This window comes from Pongo pygmaeus, chromosome 6, assembly GCF_028885625.2.
Source record: "Pongo pygmaeus isolate AG05252 chromosome 6, NHGRI_mPonPyg2-v2.0_pri, whole genome shotgun sequence".
Taxonomy (NCBI): domain Eukaryota; kingdom Metazoa; phylum Chordata; class Mammalia; order Primates; family Hominidae; genus Pongo; species Pongo pygmaeus.
Window position 1 is genome coordinate 105,800,513 of NC_072379.2, and position 23,780 is coordinate 105,824,292.

Consider the following 23,780-nt stretch of genomic DNA (forward strand, 5'->3'; position numbering starts at 1 on the left):
ATAGATATAAATGTATGCTTAAAGGGAACCAGAAGACCTATAAATAGAAATTGTTAGAAGTACCACTAAATAATTTAATACCAACTTCAATAGCCACTCTTTCCTTCAGTTAAGAAAATAGACTGAGGGGTGGAGGGGGAGTATGTGCTTCAGAGGACACTGTGGGCAAGATCCCAAAGAGATTCAGAATCAGCAGAACCCCAGTGTCGTGGACAGGCTTAGTGATTTCAGAACTGCTGTGTGATCAGTGTAGGCACTGAGACCATGTGGTCACAGTGGGGAATTAATTACCTGTAGGAAACCACCTCATGCCCATGACCTGGATTCCTAAGGGGGCTGGATGTCAGGTACTTCCCTCACCATGATCCCTCCAGATGGCACCCTGCAACTACTTTCTCTTTCCTGCACTGGTGCCAGTGAGGAGAAGTTAGGATTCTTAAAGAAATCCTGAAAATACGTCATTATGTGTCTTTGCAATTGGACTTTATGGCAAATAACTAGTATTCCCAAACCTGGTCTATAGATCCCTTCTTGAGCTTTCTCTTTTTGTTATTTAGGCTAGAATGGCAGGCACTTTTATCACAAGAACAGTTTTTAAACCCATTGAGTATTTGTGTATTTTTGATTTCAGTGACCTCAATGGCTTTGTTTAATTTTGAATATGAATTGATAGAACTTTCAATAATAAGGCAGTTGAAAAGCCCTCTAGTCCCCAGTTGATGCCTGTCATGAATATAAATGTTAGGGTAATGCTATTTAAATGTTTTGACTGACCCCCGAAAAACACTTTCAACCAAATGTGATGCTAAAAGCTGAGGTACAACACATAATTGCAATTGTGGCAAGAAACCAAACCAAATGAAATAAAACCTTGAAATTCAAATTTTAATTTAAAAAGTGGGTGGGGGAGACCATGACATAACAGTAGAACAGTATTTGCTAAAGATAATGATCACAGATATGATTAATTATGGTAGTGCTTCCACCTGTCTTTTCTGTACCCATGATCCACAGGACTGGAGCCATCCCCAAGGTGAGTGCCAGGATGTTTTGAAACTGGGACACACTGTACAGGGGTGAACAAAGGAATCTGCTTTTCAATACCACACTGCCTGCTGCAACCAAATGTCATTGCAGGGCTTAACAGTGAGTAAATGCTGTGTGTGTAAATGCTTCTTCTATGTTTAAAAAACAGAAAACAGAGGCTTTTGAGCATAAGTTAGTAATAATGACTGATGAGTTTAATTTACCTTAAGGGAAGGGACCCAGAAAAGTTTGGCTTATTAGACAACATGTCTTAAGAAAAAAGGATGCCAAATAACATTTTGAATAATGCAGTTTTTTGGAAGGTGGAAGCTCACCCCTGCCTCTGGATGCTATGCATTTTGAGCAGGTGTTAGCTGCAGTAGCAAGGGTTAAAGGACAATACTTTCCATCTTTCAGGACCCATAAGGGAACATATTAAAATAAAAAACAAAAACAAGCCTCTCTCCTACAGCACTCTCGTTTTGGCCATCTCCTGCTCGGCTGCCACTCTAATTGGACTTGAAGTGCTGCCTCCAGGAAAGTGACTCAAGAACCAGCTGGAGCAGAATGCAAATAAGCTGGTAGGGGAGAGAGCCCAGGGAAAGAAGATGACACAAAAAGAAAAACAAAATTAAGAAGGAAAGGGGAAGAGGAGAACAGAGACCATCTGAGTATAGTTTACACTTTTTTTTTTAAACAAATAAGAGGAGGTTCTAGTACATCACCAGGTTTTTAATAAGCAATCTGGAACCCCAGTAACAGACAAATAAGACACTATTTACAAATAATTTTCTTTAAGCAAAGTGTACCTGTAAAACAAAGTAAAATGTACGGGTGCCTAAGAATGAAGTTCATAAAATGTAAAAGGTAAAAAGAGCCATATTAATGGTAACATTTAATCTCTGTTTTTATGCTGTGGCTACTACAAACATATTTTCCAAATGAAGGCTTATTTCTACGGTCTAATGGCCCCAGGAATATTATTTGGAGATGAAAATGACTAACTGCTGCATCAGTCAATTTGCAATGAAACAGGCTCTTGAAAGTTTAGGTTCATGTTACCTGTTCCTTTTTTGAAAGTGGATCAAGTCTGAGGGAGCACCTGACAACCACTGACTTGATACAAGCAGTCTGTCCAGGTCCTTTCCTCCATGTAGAAATAATGAAGCAAGACACACTCCCGGATACACACAAGAATAAATACTGACATTAACATTTATCTTTATAAGTGGGGAGGATCTGGCAAATTGCCATGAAGAATTCATTTCAGTAGCTATTTAGACTAGTAAAGCTAACAGCTTTGAAAGGCTTAAAAATGATTTTACCCAGCCGGGTGTGGTGGCTCACACCTGTAATCCCAACACTTTGGGAGGCCAAGGCGGGTGGATCACGAGGTCAGGAGTTTGAGACCAGCTTGGCCAATATGGTTAAACCCTGTCTGTACCAAAAATACAAAAATTACCCGGGCGCGGTGGCACGTGCCTGTAGTTCCAGCTACTCGGGAGGCTGAGGCAGAGGAATCACTCGAACCCGGGAGGCGGAGGTTGCAGTGAGCCGAGATCGTGCCACTGCACTCCAACCTGGGCGACAGAGCAAGACTCCGTCTCAAAAAAAAAAAAAAAAAAAAAAAAGATTTTACCCTTGGTATGCTATACAAAAATAACAATCATCTTTGTTTCTGAATCTTTTAATGAAAGCATGTTTGGGGTTTTTCTTCATTGCTTACTGAAAGGCTTTAAAAAATCTGTCTAAAGGACAAAGAAAAGGCTTTCTATAAGAGCTGATAATGTTTTGCTATTTTAATGTCATTCTATCTCTCACACACATCAGATAGCTTGAAATGATTTCAAGGATAGCCACAGAGAAGAACTGTACTCTACCTGATAGAGAGAGAACAAATAATCAGACTCTATGTCTACCTGGCCCACTGTGCATTTAAAGGAATGGGAACACTGCCTCGGAATGGTGACATGGCAACAAACGGTCTCTTTTCACTGTGTGAAATATGATTTCGTTGCCTACATTATTGGTCAGCAAGGTTTGACCTATTGGGACAGTAAAATAGTGAGAAAATCCCATATTAAGTAAAAATGGGGAGTGCTGCTTTCCTGTGGAATAAGCTATTTCACCTTAACCTTGAAATACCAAAGAGACGGATAATTATTTTGTTAAATACAAAGAAAAATATATCTGGTATAAAAGTATCTTTAAACTCTCCCTTTTTTTTTAACTATTTATGCTTAAGTGGGCTTACTTTTCTTTGTGCTGCAACTCTTTAAAAACACTAATGAAAACACATTCTTTCATTTAATAGATAATACTGAGGCCAAAACATTTTTTCTTTTGTAGTAATTCATCAATGTACCTGTGCAAAATCAGCAGCAAGTCGCATTTTCCCACCTTCACCAAGAGGTCTTATGAGACTGGCATGGCGGATAAAAAGTTCAATGGCTCTTTGGGCAATAGCCTCAGTGTTGTCAAAGACAAAATCCAAGCATTCAAAGTGTTTAAAATAGTCACTCATAACTCTGGCAATGAAACCTTGTAGCTCCTTCATGTACAGAGAACAAGGAACATCAGGTTTTCCTGAGCTGGATAATGACCTGTAAAAGAAAAAGCAGCCCTTTTCAGCACCGATGCACTAAATCACACTCTTTGATTTTGTACTCCTCTCCCCACCAATGCTGCTATTTCAATCCTTTCTTTTCCCTTAATGGTATAAAAGACATTAATTACTTTTTGATAAGTGTTAGCAGAAAACAATGTTTAAAAATTACATTTTAAAAAGTGGTTTAGATGTCAGGAGGATTACTGAAAGAATTTTAGAATCCATTTACCTAAAGATTATTAAGAATGAAATAGACAACTGTCTGTCTTGGATGAATCATACAAGTGCTACTCTCTGGCCTCTCAAGGTCCCTCCCAGCCTCTCAACTCTCCATCCACTCACATGTTTTGCCTGGTAACTGAATGTATCAATAATGGATCCTGAAATAGCATTTTATACTTTGCAATGGCAGAAAATGCTGCTTTCCCTATACAAATTCTTGGCAAAGATCTCTCTGCTCTTGTGCTATTTAATCAGATCAGTCCAACAGAATTCTGACTGTGGAAATGGTTATGTAACAGTACACATGGCATGCAATTTTTTCCTCTAGATGATGAGGTTTGGAAAGGCTTTAATTTGGATCAACAAATGATACCAGCTGATGCTCCATGAAATACTATTTATAATTTATAAATGTTTATAATTGCTCTTTAAAGAATATATTAAAAGAATGTGAAATATTTATAGGAAAGAGATATACCAAAACTAGCTAACACCTGATATTTTCTAATAAATGAGATCACTGGCTACATCATGCTGAATCTTTTTCAAAAAGCAAGTTAAGTGTTTCCATATTCTGAGAATGACGTAGAGAAACTGGTGATGGTCTACAGAAGAACAACAGATATGACTAAAATGCTTAGGGCAAGAGAAGGAGTTGAACTTAATTATCTTCAAATACACCAGTGGTTACTATAAATAGGATGCCAACCAGAGGTCCGTCAGTTTCAGAAGCAGATAGAGATAGAAAAAGTAGGCCTATGTTCCAGCAGGAAGGGATTTCATACAGGTATAAGACTGTGCCAACAGCAGCAAGGCTGCTGAAGGGTGTATGGTGGAACATTTTTGTTTGCAGTATCATCACATGGTGGAGTGGCGCTTGGGTACAGGGGAGCCTTAGTAAATGATGGCCATCTTCATGTGGGGTTTGGTTTTGCCAGATTCAGACAACTGCATAGCCTAGCTTTACTCTAGGTTTGTCACTCCACAAGGCCAGGCTGCAAAAACAAACAAATAAAAGAAGCCTCCCTCTCTGAAAATGGTGCCAATCTATCTCATTTTTTAATGTTTATTTTTGATGAATTATAATAATATATAATAAGGGGATACACAGTAATGTTATATGTATACAGTGTGTAATGACTGAATCAAGGTAATCAGCATACTCATCACCTTAAATACGTATCATTTATTCCTCCTAACTGCAACTTTGTACCCTATGAAGCATCTCTCTATTCCCTCCACCCCATAGCTGCTAACTGCCATTCTACTCTCTGTTTCTATGCATTCGGTTGTTTTAGACAACAGATATGTGAGGTCATGTGGTATTTGTCTTTCTGTGTCTGGCTTACTTCACTTAGCATAATGTTCTCTAGGTTCATCTATGTTGTTGCAATTAACAGAATTCCTGTCTTTCTGAAGGCTGGATGGTATTCCATTGTGTATGTATACCACATTTTCTTTATCCATTTATCAATCTAAATGTTGGTGGACATTTAGATTGATTCCATAACTTCGCCATTGTAAGTAATGCTGCAATGAACATGGAAGTGCGTATATCTTTTTGACATACTGATTTCAAGTTCTTAGGTTATGTACCCAGAAGTGGGACTGCTGGATCATGTGGTAGTTCTGTTTTTAGTTTTTTGAGAAACGTCCTTACAGTTTTCCATAATGGCTGCCTAATTTACACTCCAACCACAGTATACAAGGGTTCCCTTTTCTGTACATCATCTTTCACACTCGGTATCTTTCATCTTTTTGATAAGTCAATTCTGACAGGTGTGAGGTGAAATCTCATTGTGGTTTTAATTTGCATTCCCCTGATGATTAGTGATGTTGAATGTTTTTTCACATATCTGTTGGCCATTTGTATGTCTTCTTTTGAGAAATGTCTGTTCAGGTCCTTTGCCTATGTTTAAATCAGGTTGTTTTCTTGTTATTGATTTGAGTTGCTTATATATTTTGGATGTTAATCCCCGTATCAGATGTATGGCTTGTAAGTATTTTCCCCAATCCATAGGTTGTCACTCCACTTGTTTTCTTTGCTGTTCAGAAGCTTTTTAGATAAATGTAATCACATTTGTCTATTTTTGCTTTGTAGTCTGAGCTCTTGGGATCAAATCCAAAAAATTATTGCTCAGATTTTCCTGTTTTCTTAAATTTGTTTTAGTTTCAGGTGTTACATTTAAGTTTTTAATCTATTTTCACATATGGTGTGAGATAAGGGTCCAATTTCATTCTTCTGCATCTGGATATCCAGTTTAACTAATACATATTTATTGAAGGAACTGTCCTTATTCCATTGAGTGTTCCTGGCACCTCTGTCGAAAATCAATTGACTGTAAATGTGTGAGCTCATTTCTGGGCTCTCTGTTCTGTTTCATTGGTCAATGCCAGCGCACCATGCCATTTTAATCATGTAGCTCTGTAATATAGTTTAAAATTAGGTAGTGTGATACCTCTAGCTTTATTTTTGCTCAAGATTGCCTTGGCTATTCAGAGATTTTGGTAGTTCCATATGAATTTTAGGATTATTTTTTTCTATTTCTGTGAAAAATGACATTGGAATTTTGGTAGACATTGCATTAAATCTGAAGGCTGGTTTGGGTAGTATGGACCTTTTAACGATATTCTTTCAATTCATGAACACAGAATATGTTTCCATTTATTTGTGTCTTTGTTGATTTCTTTCATTAATGTTTTATAGTTTTCAGTGCATAGATATTTTACTTGTTTAAACAAAATGCATTTTGTTTCCATTTTCATTTGTCCCAAGATATTTTTGATTTCTCCTTTGATCCATTGGTTGTTCAGGAGCATGTGGTTTAAGTTCCACACATTTGTGAAATTTCGAAGATTTCTCCTATTATTGATGTCTAGTTTCATACCATTGTCATTAGAAAAGATACTCGATTTCAGCTCTCTTTAATTTGTTCAGACTTGGTTTGTGGCCAAATATATATAAATAGAAGAATTAAACATACGCATAACTGAGAAGTGAATGTTAATCTTCATGCCACTAACCTTTTGTGTGAGTGCTCTCCCTTCCACAAAGGGGCTCATCTATCACTTCAATAATGTGGAGTTCTTCTTTCACTGCCTTCCCTTCCCTACTCAAAACTGTAATCAGATATGAGTCACTTTACATTGACTGCAACAATTTTAATCAATGTTCTATGTCAATCAGATATTTACATTTTAAACTTTGTCTAATTTGGAAACAAACACATCAATCTTTTAAAATAAATTTCAAATACCAAGAAACCATGTTGATGATTACTCTTTACTTATTTATTTATTTATTTATTTGAGACAGGATCTCACTCTGTCGCTCAGGCTGGATGGAGTGCAGTGGCTCGATCTTGGCTCACTGCAACCTCCGCCTCCAGGGTTCAAGCGATTCTCCTGACTCAGCCTCCCCAGTAGCTTGGATTATAGCTGCCTGCCACCACGCCGGGCTAATTTTTGTATTTTTGGTAGAGACAGGGTTTCACCATGTTGGCCAGGCTGGTCTCGAACTCTTGACCTCAAGTGATCAGCCTGCCTTAGCCTCCGAAAGTGCTGGGATTACAGGCGTGAGCCACCATGCCCAGCCCATGATTACTCTTTAAATAGCAGGGGAGTCTGCAACCCTACTACATATAAGTTGGACTTGAAGGTAAACTTTATTCCTTTTACCTAGGAATAGGTATGGAGCGCTTGAAGGGTCAGGCTTTCACTATTGTTTTTCTAATTGTTATCTCTGGGGGCTGGCCCTAAAATAAAGGCAATTCCTGCTTCTTGACTAATCCAACTCCACCTCATATTTCACATAAGCCATATATACATGAAATGACATGACATTACAGAATTACTAATCACAAGATTCTACAAAGTAGGAAAATTACTGCCATGGGGGCAATACTTTAAATAAAAGCAGCAGTGCTCCATATGCCTGTACTGCTATATATGAATAACTTTCACTGGACTCTCAACTGACTGCTGTATACATGAATCTCAAATGACTGTTGTATACACTGAGCTGAAATGGAGTCACCAAAGCAACTGGGAAAAAAAATAAGGACAATGTTAGGCACCTTAAAATAATGCTTCATACTCATGGCAACCTATCAGTTGAAGAAACAGTTTGGCTCGCTAGTATTTAAGCAAATTAGTAAAAACATATCTATTTGGGAACTAACTTTCAGCTGTTAATGTCTAATGTGTTATCTATAGGCACTAGTTGCAGCTCACCAATTAAATTAAAAGTATGTGACCACTGTTATTATAGAATAAGCCTTCGAAAATCAGCTTGTTTTGGCTCCCTTCTGAGAGGCATTCATGATTGATCTAACTGGGACACTTCAGATCACTTTTGAACAAAAACTATTTCCTCTCAAATATTGGTAATCAGCAGTTATATAGTCCTATTCATATTGAGTTCCAAATATAGTATTTTTTTTTTGGTAGAATTCACTTTACCCTTCTGTGCTTCATATATACATATATATATATATATATATAATTTTTTTTTTTTCCTTTGAGACAGAGTCTCACTCTATCGCCCAGGCTGGAGTGCAGGGGCGCGATCTGGGCTCACTGCAAGCTCCGCCTCCTGGGTTCATGCCATTCTCCCGCCTCAGCCTCCTGAGTAGCTGGGACTACAGGTGCCCGCCACCACGCCCGGCTAATTTTTTTAGCCGTAGAGACTAACCCATAGAGACAAGGTTTCACCGTGTTAGCCAGGATGGTCTCCATCTCCTGACCTCGTGATCCGCCCCTCTCGGCTTCCCAAAGTGCTGGGATTACAGGCGTGAGCCACCGCGCCCAGCCTGTGCTTCATATATTTTTTAAAATAGAGACTGATCTTTCTTTTTTTGAAACAGGGTCTTACTTTGTCATCTATGCCGGAGTGCAATGGCATGATTACGGCTCACTGCAGCCTCAATTCCTTCAGGCTGAAACCATCCCCTTGCCTTAGCTCCCCAAATAGCTGGAACTACGGATGCACACCACCACACCCAGCTAATTTTTGTATTTTTTGTAGAGACAGGGTTTCGCCATGTTGCCTAGGCTGGTCCCGAATTCCTGAGCTCAAGCAGTCTGCCCGCCTCAGCCTCTCAAAAGTGCTGGAATTACAGGCATAAGCCACTGTGCCCAGCCTAGATTGATCTTTTGACATTTCCCACATTTCCCATGTGGGAGAGGTCAATATGGCCAATTAGAAGCAGCTAGTGTGCAGGGCTCTCATGGAGAGGAACAGACCCCTTCAACTGAAACATCCAGGTACTCAGGGACTAATCCAGGAAACAACCTGACTGACAGAGAATGAAGAAAAGCAACACAGAGCCAGGGGAACCCCCACTGCCCAGAAAAGTGCTTTCACCGGTGGTAACTCCAAGCACTGGAAAATCCGAGTCTACTAGGGACTGGAGTGGGCCCCAAGCATACTGCAGCAGCCCTATGGAAAAGCGGCCAGACTGTTACATGGGTACCTGTTCCCATATCTCTTCACCGGGCAGGCCTGGGCCTCCAGCCATCCCCAGCCAGAGCTATCAAGCCAGTAGCAACTCGGCAACTCCAAGGGCAGAGCCTCCAGCGGCAGCTGAGAGCCTCTTTGCCACTGCCCCTGCAATGGAACTGCCCTTGTCACCCTTGGATTAATGAAGGAGCAAAGACCCTAAGTACCTTATCCACACCTCCAACAAGCTGCAGTCAACCCAAGGAGAGGAAACCAGTCTGTCTCCCACAGGTCCCCCTGCCCCTCACCCCACTGCTTGTCACCAGGAGAACCCCCGGCTTCGGCCCACAGCATAGACATTCCCCGCTAAGCCCACAGCTCAGACCCTCCCCCACTGGGCTGACTGCAGTGAGTGAGTGCTAACATGCATCTGTCTGGGGTGGAGCCCCCAGGAGACAAGCAAATGACCCTTGGCCACAGCCACTACTAAGATCCCTTCCTCTGCTGCTTCCGATTTGGGGAAGGAACACTGAGATCACCCTAGAAACCCATCTCATATGTAATGACACTCACAGGCTCAAAATAAAGGGATGGAGGAAAAATATACCAAGCAAATGAAAAACAGAAAAAAGCAGAGGTTGTAGTCCTAATTTCAGACAAAACAAATTTCAAACCAACAAACATCAAAAAAGACAAAGAAGGGCATTACATAACGGTAAGAGTTCAATTCAACAAGAAGATTTAACAATCTTATATATATATGGACCCAACACAGGAGCACCCAGATTCGTAAAGCAAGTTCTTAGAGACCTTCAAAGAAGTCTTGGCCAGGCGCGGTGGCTCATGCCTGTAGTCCCAGCACCTTGGGAGGCCAAGACGGATGGATCACAAGGTCAGGAGATTGAGACCCTCCTGGCTAACACAGTGAAACCCCGTCTCTACTAAACATACAAAAAATTAGCTGGGTATGGTGACAGGTGCCTGTAGTCCCAGCTACTCAAGAGGCTGAGGCAGGAGAATGGCGTGAACCCAGGAGGTAGAGCTTGCAGTGAGCCGAGATCATGCCACTGCACTCCAACCTGGGGGACAGAGTGAGACTCCGTCTCAAAAAAAAAAAAAAAAAAAAATCTCAAAGACCTTCAAAGACTCCCACACAATAACAGTGGGAGATTTCAACACTCCACTGACAGTATTAGACAGATCATCAAGGCAGAAAATTAACAAAGATATTCAGGACCTAAATGCAACATTGGACCAAATGCAACTGATAGACCTTTACAGAACTCTCCATCCCAAAACAACAGAATACACATTCTTCTCATCGCCACATACACTAATATTGACCTCATAATTGGACATAAAACAATACTCAACAAATGTAAAAGAACATCAATCATACCAAACACACTCTCAGACCACAATACAATAAAAATAGAAGTCAAGACTATGAAAATTCCTCAAAACCATGCAATTACATGGAAATTAAACAACTTGCTCCTGAATGACTTTTGGGTAAATACATGAAATTAAGGCAGAAGTCAAGAAGTTCTTTGGGCTGGGCTTGGTGGCTCATGCCTGTAATCCCAGCACTTAGGGAGGCTGAGCCAGCTGGATCCCTTGAGGTTAGGTGTTGGAGACCAGCCTGGCCAACATAGCAAAACCCTGTCTCTACTAAAAAAAAAAATACAAAGATTAGCTGGGGTAGGGGTGGTGCGGGCCTGTAATCCCAGCTACTCAGGAGGGCTGAGGCGGGAGAATCGCTTGAACCCAGGAGGTGGAGGCAGCAGTGAGCCAAGATCACGCCATTGCACTCCAGCCTGGATGACACAGCAAGACTCCATCTCAAAAAAAAGAAAAAGTTCTTTGAAAATAACAAGAACAATGAGACAACATATCACAATCTCTGTGACACAGCTAAGGCAGTGTTAAGAGGAAAATTCATAGCACTAAATGCTGACAACAAATAGCCAAAAAATCTCTAATTAACAACCTAACTTTACAACTTAAAGAATTAGAAAAGCAAGAACAAATCAACAAAGTTAGCAGAAGATGAGATGTAACAGAAATCAGAGCTGAACTGAGGAAAACAGAGACATGAAACCATTCAGAAGATCAATTAATCCAGGAGTATGCTTTTTGAAAAAAATTAATAAAATAGGCCATTAGCTAGACTAATAAAGAAGAAAAGAGAGAATATCAAATAAACACAATTAGAGATGAGGAAGAAAATGTTACTACTGACCCCACAGGAAAAAAAAAATCAGAAACCACTATGAACACCTCTAAACACAAAAAGTAGAAAACCTAGAAGAGATGGATACATTCCTGGACACATACACCCTTCCAAGACCGAGCCAGGAGGAAACTGATTCCCTGAACAGACTAATAATGAGTTCCGAGATTGAATCAGTAATGAATTGCCAACTAACTAAAAAAAGTCTGAGGCCTGATGGATTCACAGCCGAATTTTACCATATGTACAAAGAAGAGCTGGTACCATTCCTACAGAAACTATTCCAAAAAATGGAGGAAGAGGGGCTCCTCCCCAACCCTCATTCTATGAGACCAGCATCACCTTGATACCAAAACTTGGCAGAGACACAGCAAAAAAAGAAAACTTCAGGCCAATCGAGTAGGCTTCATCCTTGGGACACGAGATTGGTTCAACATATACAAATCAGTAAATGTGATTCATCACATCAACAGAGCTAAAGGCAAAAACCACATGATTATCTCAATAGACCCAGAAAAGGCTTCTGATAAAATTTAACACTTCTTCATGTTAAAAATTCTCAATAAATTAAGTATCAAAGGAACATACCTCAAAATAATAAGCGCCATCCATGACAAATCCACAGCCAACATTACACTGAATGGGCCAAAGCTGGAAGCATTCCCCTTGAAAACCAGCACAAGACAAGGATGCCCTCTCTCACCACTTCTATTCAACACAGTATTGGAGGTCCTAGCCAGAGCAACCAGGCAAGAGGAAGAAATAAAGAGCATCTAAATAGGAAGAGAAGAAATTAAGCTATCTCTGTTTGCAGACGACATGATTCTATATCTAGAAAACCCCATAGTCTTGGCCCAAAATCTCCTTCAGCTGATAAACAACTTCAGCAAAGTTGCAGGATACAAAATCAATGCACAAAAATCACTAGCATTCCTATACATCACCAACAGCCAAATTGAAAGCCAAATCAGAAAGGCAATCCCATTCATAATTGTCAAAAAAGAATAAAACATCTAGGAATATAGGTAACCAGGGAGGTAAAAGATCTCTACAATGAGAACTACAAAACACTGCTCAAAGAAATCAGAGAAGACACAAACAAATGGAAGAACATCCCATGCTCATGGATAGGAAGAATCAGTATCATTACAATGGCTATACTGCCCAAAGCATCTTCAGATTCAATGCTATTCCTATCAAACTACCAATGATATTCTTCACAGAACTAAAAACAAACTATTTAAAAATTCATATGGGACCACAAGAGAGCCTGAATAGCCAAGGCAATCCTAAGCTAAAAGAACAAAGCTGGAGACATCACGTTACCTGACTTCAAACTAAACTACAAGGCTACCATAACCAAAACAGAACGGTACTGGTACAAAAACAGGCACATAGACCAATGGAACAGAATAGAAAGCCCAGAAAAAAGGTCGCACATCTGTGACCATCTGATCTTCAACAATGCTGACAAAAGCAAGCAGTGGGGAAAAGATTTCCTATTCAAGAAATGGTGCTGGGCTAACTGGCTAGTCATACACAGAAGATTGAAACTAGACCCCTTCCATACGCCATACACAGAAATCAACTCAAGATGGATTAAATACTTACATGTAAAACCCAAAACTATAAAAACCCTGGAAGACAACCTAGGCAATACTATCCTGAACAAAGGAATAGGCAAAGATTTCATGACAAAGACACCAGAAGCAATCGCAATAAAAGCCAAAATTGCCAAGCGGGATCTAATTAAACCTAAGAGCTTCTGCACAGCAAAAGAAATTATCAACAGAGTAAACAGACAATCTACAAAAAGGGAGAAAATATTTGCAAACTATGCATCTGACAAAGGTCTAAGATCCAGAATCCATAAGGAACTTAAACAAATTCACAAGGGAAAAACAAACAACCCCATTAAAAAGTGGGCAAAAGACATGAACAGACACTTCTCAAAAGAAGACGAAGACATACATGCAGCCAGCAATCACATGAAAAAATGCTCAACACCACTGATCATTAGAGAAATGCAAATCAAAACCGCAATGAGATACCATCTCGCACCAGTCAGAAAGGCTATCATTAAAAAGACAAAAAAATAAGATGCTGGTGAGGTTGCAGAGAAAAGGGAACACTTATATGCTGTGGTGGGAGTGTAAATTAGTTCAACCATTGTGGAAAGCAGTATGGTGATTCCTCAAAGGGCTAAAAGCAGAACTACCATTTGACCCAGCAATCCCATTACTGGGTATATATCCAGAGGAATATAAATCATTCTATCATAAAAACATACGCATGCACATGTTCATCGCAGCACTATTCACAATAGCAAAGACATGGAATCAACCTAAATGCCCATCAATGCCATACTGGATAAAGAAATTGTGGTACATATACACCATGGAATACTATGCAGCCATAAAAATAACAAGATCCCGTCTTTTGTGGGAACATGGATGGAGCTGGACGCTATTATCCTCAGCAACCTATTAAACCTATTGCAGGAACAGAAAACCAAATACTACGTGTCCTCACTTATAAGTGGGATCTAAATAATGAGAATTTATGAACACAAAGAAGGAAACAACAGACACTAGGGTCTACTTGACGGGGGAGGGTGGGAAGAGGGAGAGGAGCAGAAACGATAACTACAGGGTACTGGGCTTAATTAATACCTGCGTGATGAAATAATATGTACAACAAATCTCCATGACGCATGTTTACCTATGTAACAACCCTTCACATGTGCCCCCAAACCTAATATAAAAGTTACAAAAAAATAAAAAAACTTTGTAAATGAAATAATAAATAATTTGAAAAAGTAGAGGACAGTGAAATAATCAATATTTTTCTATAAATAGCTAAACTCGTAGATGGAAATTTCATAAAACAGATATTCTTTAAAACAACAAGAATGTAAAGAGAAACAGAACTGCTCAAAAATAATAACTATGAACTTGGGAATATAAAATACATATCTACATATTAATATTTGAGTGTTTGGCTTTAATGTGGTTAAGTTTTTTAAAAATCACAGCAAGCATTTGCAAATAACTATTCTAAATGCTCCACAGTTTTCTAATACACTGAACCAAAGCCATTTAACTCTATTTTAAAAGATTTCTGTAAATATTGGATTAGGAACTATGATTATTATTCTCAGGATACCTATGACATGGATGAGCAAGACACATATGAAACAGGTTTGAACAACGCCATAGTGTTTGTGGCTAGGTGTGATGTGATCAGATTAGATTGTCACATAACCTCCGAGGAAGAAAAATCAATCTTGGAGGAGGTTGGGCTGGAGCTTGCCCCAGAGCCAAAGCAGGATTTGGACTAGCACAGTGGCAGAGGCAGGGCATTCTACACAAGGAATACCATGCCTATGCCAAGGGGTAACAAAGGGGCTGAAGTAGAGGGTATTTGTGAGAAGTAAGGAAAAAGACAAGCCTGGGAAGGGAAGAGGGTACAAACTACCAAAAGTCCTGAAGTACCAGGCTAAGTTCCACAGACTCATTTTATGTTTCAATAAGAGAGAAATGTATGTACATGTAATGCGATACTGTTCATAAAGAAAAAGTTTTTAAAAAGAGGAGAGAAGTGATGAAAATGAGAACTGAAAAATTTTAATCTGTGAATGGCGCTCACAATGGGTAATGAAGAGGGCTGAAAACTAATGCCATCACAAAAGGAACAAGGCCCTGGATGCCAGGGGGGCAGCTTAGGGAGTAAGCATAGAAGTGGGAATACAAAATAAAGGCAGTAAAAGTTAGTAAAAATTTGGTTAAAAGTAATTACCCAGAAAAGTCTTCTTGATGCATGGTGATGATTATGGCCTCTATAGCATCTCCCACAGAAGTGAGTAAGGGTTGCACAGCATTTTCCATAAGAGCATGAATAGCCTGAAAAAAAAAAAAAAAAAAAAAGAAAGAAAGAAAAAGAAGAGGCAAGGTTAAAGAAAAACAACCCAAAGAAATTTGAGATGTGAGAAACACCGTGACTAACAGTTTTCATATTATATCAAATGCAGACTAAGTTAACAGAAGTCTGCTCCTCTCCCTAACCACTGTCGGTAATGATTTTTAAAGCTTAAAATATGTGGAACATGGCACTAACAAATTTCAACACCCCCACCCTTCTTAATTTTTCCAAAAGGTTCAGTGGTTAAATAAGCCCATGAAAAAGGGAAGGCATACGCAAGAAGACAGTAGTTCCACTAATAGAGGTAAAGGTCAAATGAACACATTTAAGTTTCACAAAAGAGTTAGGCAAGACCAAAAGTAATTATAAAAGAATTGGAACAACATCATATGCTTTTAACCAGAGTGAATATAATAAACAGACATTGATTCTTTTTTTTTTTTTTTTAACTATTAGGTTCAAGGGTACATGTGCAGATTTATTATATAGGAGTTTGTTGTGTCATGGGGATTTCTAGTATAGATTATTTCATCACCCAGGCACTAAGCCTAGTACCCAACAGTTATTTTTTTCTGCTCTTTCCCCTGCTCCCACCTTCTACCCTCAAGTAGGCTCCAGTACAATGTTTCTAATAGGGCACAACAGTTGGGCATTTCATGAATTAGGTTTCAGTTGAGAGTTCTACAGCAGTGATTCTCAACTGTGGGCAGTTTTGTTCCCCAGGAAACATTTGGTATTGCTTAAAGACATTTTTCATTGTCACAGTTGGGGATGGGGGTACAAGTTTGTTACTAGCATCTAGTACGTAGAGGACAAAGATGCTGCTAAACATCTTACGGAATACAGAACAGCCCCTATAACAAAGAATTATCCAGCTCAAAATGTTGATAGTGCCATGGTTGGGAAACTGTTCAACAGGGAGGTATAAATCATCATTTACTTGATGTAAAATCCTAGGTCTTAGTTATGGGCTTTTAGTGTGAAAATAATGACTGAGGCTCAAAACATGTAAAATCAAAAATGTAAATATATTATACACACTTCAAAGATAATTAAATATAATGAAGATAGATAGTTTTGGCTCATACAAATGATCAAAATCAATGAGCAAAGGTAAAATATAGGACCCTTAATCATTAAATTCCTAATCTATAACCCTTAATCTCTGGTAAAAATAAATATACAATGTACAGGATTGTATGTATGTGTGTGTGTGTGTGTGTGTATGTACATATAGTTTGCCCTCCATACAGGAGCTCAGAGTCTAGTGAGAACAGTTAAAACGTTATGCAGGTTGAGTAACCCAAAATCCAAAATCTGAAAACATCCAGTGAGTACCTTCCTTTGAGCATCATGTTGACACTCAAAAAGTTTTGGATTCCCAAGCATAGGAGTTTGGGAAAGCTGAGGCACTTGGGAAACCACAAGACATTCAGCATATATAGAGTATAAGTGCCTGGAAGAGACAGGCAGCAAGAGGTGTACTTTGTATAGGGTTACTAAGAAGTCAGGAATTTATCCTAAAGGTACCAGGAAACCAATGATGGGTTTTAAGCAATACACAAAATGTGGTTAATGATTTGGATTTAGGAAAAACCATGTTGGATAGTAAACTGGATAAATTAGACTACAAAAAGGAGTACAACTATAAGGCCACAGCAGTGGTACAGAGCTGCTGGAGAGTGAGAGAGGGAGCTTGAAAAGGAGAGAGCCAGAGAAGACCGCCTAATTTTATGTTTAAACTCAGCATGAGTCTTCAGCTAACTATCAACAATGCATGTGCAGAGCAAACTAAATGTGGCTTGCAATTGAGGCTTAAAGAAGTGAACTGATTGAGGTGTGGCCAACTGAAGGTATGACAGTACACAGTTTGAGCATAACCAATCTAATTGCCTGTAAAGCAAAATCACCAACACGCTTATAAGAAATGTAAAAAAAAAAAAAAAAAATCCTGTTTCTACACAACATAACATTCAGCGTTCAGGATTTATTCAAAATTACTACACATATAAAATGCTAGGAAATTTTATCAATTCTCAAGGGAAAAGACAATCAAGAGATGCTAACCGTGAGATGAACCAGACTCTAGAATTATCAGGCAAGAACCTCAATGAGGCAAGGAAAAATATGCTCACAATAAATAAAATAATAGGAAATCTCAGTAGAGTGCGTGAAAATGTAAAAGAAAAAAAAAGTTATATTTAAACTTAAAAATTATAGTAGCTGAAATTGTAAAATTGACTGGATAGGCTTGGTAGAAGAATTATACATAGAGATGACCGAGGAAAGAGTCAATGAACCTGAAGACGGAATTAATAGAAATCTCTCTGGAGAAGAGAAAAAATACTAAAAAATAATTAAACCTAAGAAACAACTGCAAAACGTCTAATACACTGGTAACTGGAGTCCTGTAAGAAAAGAAAATAATGGGGCAGAGAGAGAATGAGGCAGCAAAACTACTTGGGGGCGGGGGGGGGAAAGGCCTCACACTTCTCAAAATAATGAAAAACATGAATTTACAGATTCAGGAAAATCAGCAGATCCCAAACAGGATAATTTTGATGAGAACTATGCCTAGGCACATCATAAACTGCTGAAAACCAAAGACAAACAGAAAATCTTGAAACTAGCCAAAAAAAAAAAAAAAAGATTACATACAAGGGAACTAATTTTAATAAGTAATGTCTTCTTATCAGAAAGCATGGAGGCCAGAAAACAGTGGAACATATTTTAAGTGCTAAGAGAAAAACATCTTTCAAACCCATATTTCTATTTTCTGTATAAATATCCTTCAAAGATGAAAGTGAAATACATTTCTGGCAAAAGAAAATTAGGAGTGTTCTTTGCCATCACACTCACATGATAAAATTTAATTTAAACTCATCAGATTTTAAATGATGATCTAAAATAATCATTAAAAATCATCATTTGGCTGCTCTGCCTATGAAGTATCCATTCTTTTGTTTCTTTTCTTAATAAACTTGCTTTTACTTAAAAAAAGGTAAAACCATCAACATTTAATTCTGTTATCAGAATTAAATTAGAAATCAGTAACAAGATATATGCAGAACCCAAAAGTAATTAGAAAATTTAAAAACACATTTCTAAATAATCCATGACTCAAATAAGAAATCACAAAGGAAATTAGAAAAATATTTCAAACTGAATGAAGATACAAGTATAACACAGAAAAATTGCAGTGCTTAGTGGAAAATTTACAACGTTAAATGTTTATTTGTGGGGAAAATGGTCTAAAATCAATGATGTAAAGTCTCAAATAAATCTTAAAAAATAGCAAAGAAAACTCACAAATCCAAAGATAAACAGAAAGTCTTGAAACTAGCAAACAGTAGAAAATAAAAAAAGATAAAAGCAGAAATCAATGAAAGAGAAAACTAGTAAAGCTAAAAGTTGTTTCACTGAAAAAATTAACACAGTTGCTAAACTCCTAGCTAGATTGATCGAGGAAAAAAACAGGAAGAGAACACAAATCAACAGTATCAAAAATGAAAAAGAGGTTATTCTTATAGCTCCTAAAGACATCAAAAAGATAGTTAAGTGAGCTCAGCACAGTGGTTTATCCCTGTAGTCACAGCCACTTCAAAGGCTCAGGCAGAAGGATCCCTTGAGCCCAGGAGTTCAAGGCTGTAGCACACCATAATCGTGCCAGTGAATAGCCACTGCACTCCAGCCTGGGCAGCACAGTGGAACCCTGTCTTTAAACAAACAAACCACAAAAGGATAGTAAGTATTACATAGATTATTCTGACAAATTAGATAACTAAGATGAGTAGACGAATACCTTCAACGTCACAAAGTATCAAAGCTCATTCAAGAAGAATAGATAACACAAATAGCCCTTTCTCTATTAAATGAATTAATGTGTAGTTATAAGCCTTTCTACAGAGAAAACTACAGACCCAGATGGCTTCACTGGTGAATTCTACTAAACACTTGAGGAAAAAACAAATTCTACACAAACTCTTCTAGGAAACAGAAGAGGAGGAAACACTTTCAAACTCATTTAGTGAAGCCAGTATTAACTTGCTACCAAAACCAAATAAAGACATAGAAAATTTTATGACAATATTCCTTATGAATATAGACGTAAGTAAGCATCCTTAACAAAAATTAAGTAAATCAGTATCCAAGAATACAAAAAAGGATACATTAAGTATCCAGGAATACATAAAAAGGGTAATACATCATGACTAAGGTTCGTTTGATATTTGAAAATAAATTACTATAATATACTTCATTAGCAGAATAAAAGAGTAGAGCCACATGATTATTTCAATAGATGCAGAAAAAGCTACTTAATGAAACTCAACACCATTTATAATAAATAATAGAAAACTAAGAATAGAAGGGAACTTGTTTAGTCTGACAAAGGCCTTCTATCAAAAACCTACGGCTAACATTATTATATCATTAACCTATAGCTAATACTATACTTAAAATAGTAAAATACTGAATGCTTTACCCCCAGGTCAGAAACAAGTAAATGAGGTCCATTCTTACCAGTTCTATTCAACACTGTACGGCAGATCCTGGACAGTGAAACAAGGCATGGAAAAACAGGCATAAAGATCAGAAAGTAAGAAATAAAAATCCCTATTTGCATAAGGTATGGTGGTTTACATAGAAAACTTTATTGCTGGGTGAGGTTTCCCACTTGGGAAAAATATGAAATAGGAAGAGAAGAGAGCATCTTGGGGAATGCCTTCATTTCAAGGATGGGTAGAAACTAACAACTAACAAGGAAACTGAGAAAGGAGATTAGATTATATTTCCTATGCTCTTTACGAAGCAGGGAAATATGTTATACATTTTTAAAAGATTTACCTAAAATAGTTAAAATTACAAAAATATTGGAGCCTCAGCAATCTGGAATATTCCTTTATATAGAACATCAAACCCACACAAAAAGGGAGAAAGAAGCATTGCCATATATAAATTTGGCAATGTAATCACTATCTGCACAAGACAAATCTCAGTAAAAAATGGATCAGAATTACTGGACCAAGGGGTTTAAATGGTACTTATATAGCTATGGTGGTTATAATGAAATAACTCTAAATGTATACTCAATATTAATTATGTCATTCATAACATATTAGACAATGCTTAGAATATGTGATGATGGAGACTCTGCATCTGCTCTCCACCCAACCCCTGCTCTGCTTGCTCTCCAACTTCACTCCTGCTCCTTTACTCTCACTCACTCTGCTCCAGCCACTCTGGCCTCCTGGCCGTCCTGTGACTATTACAAGCCTGTCCAATTCAGGTCTCTATTCCTGGAACACTTGCCCCAGATGGCTGCTTGGCTCACTCCTTCAGTTCCTTCAGATTTTTGCTAAAATGTCTCTTGATTGGAGAGGCCTATATAAAATAGCACTTTCCTTCCATTCCCATTCTCTATCCTTTACTGTGCTCTATTTTTCATCATAGCACTTGTCACCACTGGGCTCCTCACTACAATAAAAGCTCTACATGGGAAAGGACTTTATTTGTGACTTTCACTGTGTATCACTAATACCTGGCATATGACAGACAATAAATATTTTGAATAAATGAAAAAAAAGAATACGTAATGATGAACCTCAAGCCTAAAATAACACTTAATTTTGGATAAAATCTCAAGGTAGAGAAGAAAGGACTGTTATGTGTCTATATCTATATTTTTCAGTAAGTTAAAAAGTATGTCTAATATCTTCTCTATCAAATAAAATCAAGCAGATTTCTGGTTTGGGCTGCAGGCATTTATATGTCGTAACTTTCTACCTTGAATTCAAAGTGACTTATTAAATTTCCAACAATTTTATGAAATTCAACATTCCTTTTTATTCTAAGTCAGTTTTTTTTTTATTTTTTACTTAATAAGTCATAACAGTTTTTTACAAGACTTAAATAGCAAAGTTAAAACTTTCACTAAGTGTATTAACATGAGCAGTGAAGTCTCTAACTGATGAGGCCACTGCAGGAGGGCTTTGTACTTATTGCTAGTCTTCTGTTACCCAGTTCGAAAAGGCAAAATTGGTATGCCTTAGCAAAGTACAGACCCAGCTACACACAGCACTGGTCCTGGTAAGCAAACCTCAGAGTCACGACTGCAGCCCAAGATTAGGGCAATTTTCCCTGCACTGACTCCAGCTAATATATTAAAAGAATAATCTTTGTTGTCTGTTAAAAATAAAGATTCAGAGAAACTACCCTATACTGAAATACAGTCTATGAGTAATTTCTATTTTTAACTCTCCAAGTGATTTTTATCATCAAAGTGAAGGCACTCTGTCTTAATCCAGAGAATGGACCTTCTGAAACTGTGGGTTGTGTCTGACCATTAGAGGTCAAAAAAATCAATTCAGTGGGTCACTATCATAATGTTTTAAAAAGTAATAGACTAGCACAGAAAATATTAGAATGCGTACACAAAATAAGGATAAGTATTACTTTGTGCAACTTCTGTATCAATTATGTGTATAGAAGTACACTTTATGCAATTACATATGTATGTATATATTTATAAATGCGTATGTATTATGTATGAGGGCACAAAGTAAAATGTACTTATTTTGGGTAGTTATCAAAAAATGTTTGATAGTTACTGCTAGAAGAAAAAAATGTGGAATTATAGAAGAGTGTCCATTCCCTGTCTGGAATCAAGAATGTTAGGACTTTAAGATTTGTCGTATTGAGCTGATTTTATGATCATCGATATATATGCCAACCTTACTAAAAACAATTATTTTATTATGGAAAAATATTTTAAAGCACATTGGGGGAAAAAGGGATATAGAGAAAACATACAAGTATACTTTCAATACATTGGGGGAAAATAGACTGTCCCCTTCTCTTACCCTCAATGAATCAAATCCACTCATATATGAATTTAGTGTCCTTACATTTTGGTGCCTGTTAAATCCTCATTCCCTGTAAATTCTAAAGCATTTGACTTTAGAAGCTCCCTTCCCCTTTAGGATTTGTGACACAGTATTCTCCTAATTTTCTTCCTTCTTCTGATTGTTCTTTCCTTGTTTCCTCTAAATATGTGTTTCTCCATAGGGTTTACTTGTAGACTTTCATCTCAATTTTAAAACTCTCCCTTACAGATGTAAATCCAGTCTAATAGTTGAAATTTATTACTCTTGTGTAGGTTTATTGTACCATTTTATAGATGCAGAAACTAAAGCAAGAGAGAGCTTATTTACTTATTTGAGGTCATATAGCTGGTTAAATAGCTGAGATAGGATTCATATACAGGTAGTTTGGCTCCAAAGTCTATGCTTTATGGCCTTAGTTACCTACTCACCAAGTACTAAATAAATATTTAGCAAATAAAGGAAAGATGGTGGCAAGGTATAGTAGACATAACTCTTTAGAGTTAATGAGGTCTGCATTTACCAGCGATATGACCTTGAGCAAGACATTATTTCTAAGATATATAAAGTGGGAATACAAATACATAACTTGAAGGGTTGTAGTAATATTTCAAAATGTGCCTCTCTAGTACCGTTGATAATATGCTTGTTTTTAAAAGAGATACTGTCAACTACATATGGCTCTGAATCTCACAGCATTATTTTTTATGAAATTTCCTAAATTATAGAAAGGGGGTATACTTATGTTTGTATATAAAACATGAGAATATCTTCTGGTTTTATGCCTCAGTTTAAAGTAGGGTTTCTCAACTTTGGCATTACTGACATTTTGGACTGGGAAATTCTGTTATGAGAGAGGGGTGGGCATTGTCCTATGCATTGCAAGATGTTCAGCAAAATCCTTGGCCTCTACTCACTAGATGCCGGTAGCATCTCTACCTTGTCATGACAATACAGAATGTCTCCAGATGCTGTCAAATGTCACCTGGGGACAAAATGATTCTGCTGGAGAACCACTGCTTTAGTGGAATAATACTGGGTTGTACTGCCATTAGATAAATACATGTAAGACTTTTGCTTCTATGTACACAACTGTCATAAGTAGAACACAATCTGTAGACACCAAAAGGGTCTATTTTTAAATTCTAGAAAACATAAACACACTTGTTATCTATTCTCTTTAGGATAATTATCAACATGCTACTTTTGTATATATAGAGGATTCTGAATTATTATAAAATGTGACATTGCCCACTCAGCAAAACAAATAATCCTAAAACCACTTTGATCTATAGAGTCAAAGATTAAATTCTTTTACCTTTAGAGCTGAAATTACAGTTTGCTCAGCTGCCAGTGGGAATGAGCTCTGACTGGAAACAACCTAGAACAAGGTTTTGATCCAGTTATAGTTTTGCTTAAGTCTATTTCTGTAAATACTAATTTTGATCA

The 23,780-nt window shown here is 37.7% G+C and overlaps 1 protein-coding gene across 1 annotated transcript in view; it reads right to left on the minus strand.

Moving 5' to 3' along the window:
- The window catches only part of COG5 (component of oligomeric golgi complex 5), a 377,356-nt gene that overhangs the window by 30,557 nt on the left and 323,019 nt on the right, over positions 1–23,780 (minus strand). The window contains exons 16-18 of the mRNA XM_054494192.2: positions 23,650–23,712; positions 15,328–15,431; positions 3,392–3,629 (exon numbers count right to left, since the gene is read on the minus strand). Of these exons, the coding sequence (XP_054350167.1) occupies positions 3,392–3,629; positions 15,328–15,431; positions 23,650–23,712 (405 nt within the window). The remainder of the gene's footprint in view (positions 1–3,391; positions 3,630–15,327; positions 15,432–23,649; positions 23,713–23,780) is intronic.